Source organism: Gekko japonicus, unplaced genomic scaffold (assembly GCF_001447785.1).
Source record: "Gekko japonicus isolate JY-2015 unplaced genomic scaffold, Gekko_japonicus_V1.1 scaffold1369, whole genome shotgun sequence".
Lineage (NCBI taxonomy): Eukaryota > Metazoa > Chordata > Lepidosauria > Squamata > Gekkonidae > Gekko > Gekko japonicus.
In genome coordinates, this window is record NW_015161439.1 from 215,813 (window position 1) to 219,732 (window position 3,920).

At 49.6% G+C, this 3,920-nt stretch overlaps 1 protein-coding gene across 1 annotated transcript in view; it reads right to left on the reverse strand.

Annotated features, from left to right (window-relative positions):
• LOC107125579 (poly [ADP-ribose] polymerase 14-like) overlaps positions 1-3,920 on the reverse strand; it is a 13,807-nt gene that overhangs the window by 8,427 nt on the left and 1,460 nt on the right. The window contains exon 2 of the mRNA XM_015429005.1: positions 1,001-1,134. Within this exon, the coding sequence (XP_015284491.1) occupies positions 1,001-1,134 (134 nt within the window). The remainder of the gene's footprint in view (positions 1-1,000; positions 1,135-3,920) is intronic.

Sequence of the window (3,920 nt, forward strand, 5' to 3'; positions counted from 1 at the left end):
ACACACACGTGCAGATCCGTCCTGGCAGAGGAGGGAGAGCTTGTGCCTGAATAAAACCTGGTCTTAAAGGTGCCACTGGACTGTTTTGGAGGTGGGCGGGGGAGGGAACTCTGCAGCTTACCTGGCTGCTTCTTGCTCTGAGGGCTGCTGGGAGCAGGGGGTGGGGCTTGTTGCATGTGCCCGCCCCCTGGGCTCTTTACTGCCGGAGCTCCGCTCCTGTGCGCTCCGGCAGGAAATGACCCCTGGCTGCGGCTATATTTGTACAATCTGTTTTGATGTTTTTTGCCGTCAAGTCACAGCTGACTTACGGTGACTTGTAGGGTTTTCAATTGCAGAACTGTTTAGAGGTGGTTGCCATTGCCTGCATCTGCATCAAAACTCTGGTATTCCTTGAAGATCTCTCATCCCAATACAGCCAGGGCCGACCCTGCTTAACTTTTGAGATCTGACGAGATTAGGCTAGCCCAGGCTATGCAGGTCAGGGTCTGTAAGATTTACTATTTATTTAAAAACATTTCTGTTCTCCTTTTCCGCCCAAATAAGGTCCTCAAGGTGGTGAAGAGATTAGTATATTCCTTGTGACTATACGAATGTGCAGCCTGCAAGGTGGGTGGTGTTGCTTTGCACACCACCTTCCTTGCTGGGAAGGGGGAGAGAGAGAGTCAACTCTACCGAACGCTACCCTGGCCTGACCTGCTACATCCCTGGACTTCTGGTTGCGCCATCAATTTACACAGGGCAGGGCCTTTATAATTTACACAGGGCAGGGCATTTAAACCCCTGGTTTCTGTTCCCTGCCGCTCAGCTGTTTTTGCAGGGAAACCCCTGGTTTCTGCTCCCTGCAAAAAGCGGCGGGGAGCAGAAAGCAGGGGTCACGAACCAAAATGAATCACAAAAATGAGGTTTGTGCCCATCCCTACCTGTGACTTTGTCTCCTGAAATGGTCAAATTGCATAGCACAGAAGAACTTCCCTAGATTAGAATGTTCTGTTATATTTACCTGAATTGGACCGGGTTCTTGTTGTGACTCATTTTCATCAGTTGTCACTGCAGGCAGAGAGACGGTTAGCTTTAACTTCTCTTCTCCTGGCAAGATGAGCTCATGGGTCTTCATGCCAAGAACTCTCTGCCTCACTAAAACAAAAAAGAGGAAAGCCATTAAAATGTCTTTGAATTATTGGCATATAAACAGGAGGCACATAAATACTTGACTCAAATCTAACTGGTTCTACTACAGACCAATACGATCAAGTATGTTTATACAGTTTCAGAGGGTTGCTGCGTTAGAACAGCTAGATCTGAGTCCAGTAGTACCACAGAGACTAATAACATTTTCAGGGCAGAAGCTTTCAAGAGTCAAAGCTTCCTTCGTCACATACTTTCGTCAGGATGTTTATTCAATGACCCCCCACCCGCTTTACAGAACATGAGATGCAGGGGTGTGTGTGTCTGCCCTTAAAATCTTACAGTTTAAATACAGTCAGAGATAGAAGAAAAACTCAAAGATGAAGGTAAACAGAATACACATATAGTTCAGCTATATCAGGGTCAATAAAAAAGGTAAAGGTAAAGGTTCCTTTGCTTGAAAGCCAGTCGAGTCCGACTCTAGGGTCGCGGTGCTCATCTCCGTTTCCAAGCCAAAGAGCCAGCGCTGTCGGAAGACGTTTCCGTGGACACGTGGCCGGCATGACTAAACACCAAGGCGCACAGAACGCTGTTACCTTCCCACCAAAGTGGTACCTATTTATCTGGTACCTATTGATCTACTTGCAATTTCTTGCTTTCGAACTGCTAGGTTGGCAGGAGCTGGAACCAGAGATGGGAGCTCACTCCATCATGCGGCAACTCGGGTCTCAAAATGCTGAACTACTGACCTTCCACAGGCTGCAGTTCAGCGTCTTAACCACTTGGGCCACCGCAGCTCCTTGTCAGTGTCAATAGCGGATGACAAATAAAAAAGCCGAGCCCAAGGCTTTACAGGAATGGCAGTTCTGAGCCTCCATTCGAAGGGGGCATCATCACATGGGTATTTTGAAACACTGTTCCAGGCATAAGGGGGGGAAAGGGTAGCACATCAAAGAGAGCAAGACCCATCCTGACAGCTTTGAACTAGGCCTGAGGAAATGAAGGTAGGCATGGGGTACTTTGGGATGAGAACAAAGAGAAGGCAGAGACTGATGGGGAAGACAAGGAGACAGAGCTGAATCTGGGCTGGATGGGAAACCCGTGTAAGGATTCAAGACGGAACATTTCATGGTAACAGCATAGAGAAGGGGGATGTACTAAAAGGAATGGCGGGATTGCCCACTGGAAACAATGAGAGAGGCTTGAAAGTACACTGGAAATAACGGGAGTCAGGAATTTCAATTGACTTGCACGGGCGACTGTACAGGTGGCTCCTGGGCAGGGCAGGAAAGTTGGCCCTGCCCAGTTATCACATTTCCAGCAGAGAATTGGCCCAGGGAAGTTGTGGGTGGCACCCGGGGAGATCGCAGGTGGTTGACCCACGGAAGTTGAGGATGGCTCCCAGGCAGTGTGAAATGGTTGGCATTGCCCTAAACTTGCCTCAACAATAGTGGGAGGATGGGCTCAGTGAGGCACAGGCACCTGGTATCCTCAGGGGCTATCATTCCACTCTGGGCCCTGTCATTCCAGTCCCAGAACACATCTGCTACTTCCAGGGGCTGTCATTCCACTCTGGGCCCTGTCATTCCAGTCCCAGAACACATCTGCTACTTCCAGGGGCTGTCGTTCCAGTCCCAGAACACATCTCCTACGCCCAGAGACTGTCATTCCACTCTGGGGCCTGTCATTCCAGTCTCAGAACACATCTGCTACCTCCAGGGGTTATCATTCCACTCTAGGAGCTGTAATTCCAGTCCCAGAAGACATCACATATTGTGATGTTACGGTTTTAGGATTATTACATTATTTATTGTTGTTTTTATGCTGTTGTAAGCCGCCCTGAGCCGGCCATGGCTGGGAGGATGGAGTATAAATGCAATAAATAAATCTCCTACCCCCCAGGGACTGTCATCCAACTCTGGCCCATGTCATGCCAGTCCCAGAACACTTCCGCTACTTCCAGGGGCTGTCATTCCAGTCCCAGAACACATCTCCTACCCCCAGGGGCTGTCATTCCACTCTAGGGGCGGTCATTCCAGTCCCAGAACACTTCTGCTACCCCCAGGAACTATCATTCCACTCTGAGTCCTGTCATTCCAGTCCCAGAACACTTCTGCTACCCCCAGGAACTATCATTCCACTCTGAGTCCTGTCATTCTAGTCCCAGAACACTTCTGCTACCCCCAGGAACTATCATTCCACTCTGAGTCCTGTCATTCTAGTCCCAGAACACGTCTGCTACCCCCAGGAACTATCATTCCACTCTGAGTCCTGTCATTCCAGTCCCAGAACACTTCTGCTACCCCCAGGAACTATCATTCCACTCTGAGTCCTGTCATTCCAGTCCCAGAACACTTCTGCTACCCCCAGGAACTATCATTCCACTCTGAGTCCTGTCATTCCAGTCCCAGAACACTTCTGCTACCCCCAGGAACTATCATTCCACTCTGAGTCCTGTCATTCCAGTCCCAGAACACTTCTGCTACCCCCAGGAACTATCATTCCACTCTGAGTCCTGTCATTCTAGTCCCAGAACACATCTGCTACCCCCAGGGGCTATCATTCCACTCTAGGGGCTATCAATCCAGTCCCAGAACACTTCTGCTACCCCCAGAGGCTATTATTCCATTCTGGGCCCTATCATTTTAGTTCCAGAACACATATGCTACCCCCAGAGGCTATCATATCACTCTGGGGCCTGTCATTCCAGTCCCAGAACACATCCACTACCCCCAGGGGCTGTCATTCCACTCTGAGTCCTGTCATTCTAGTCCCAGAACACTTCTGCTACCCCC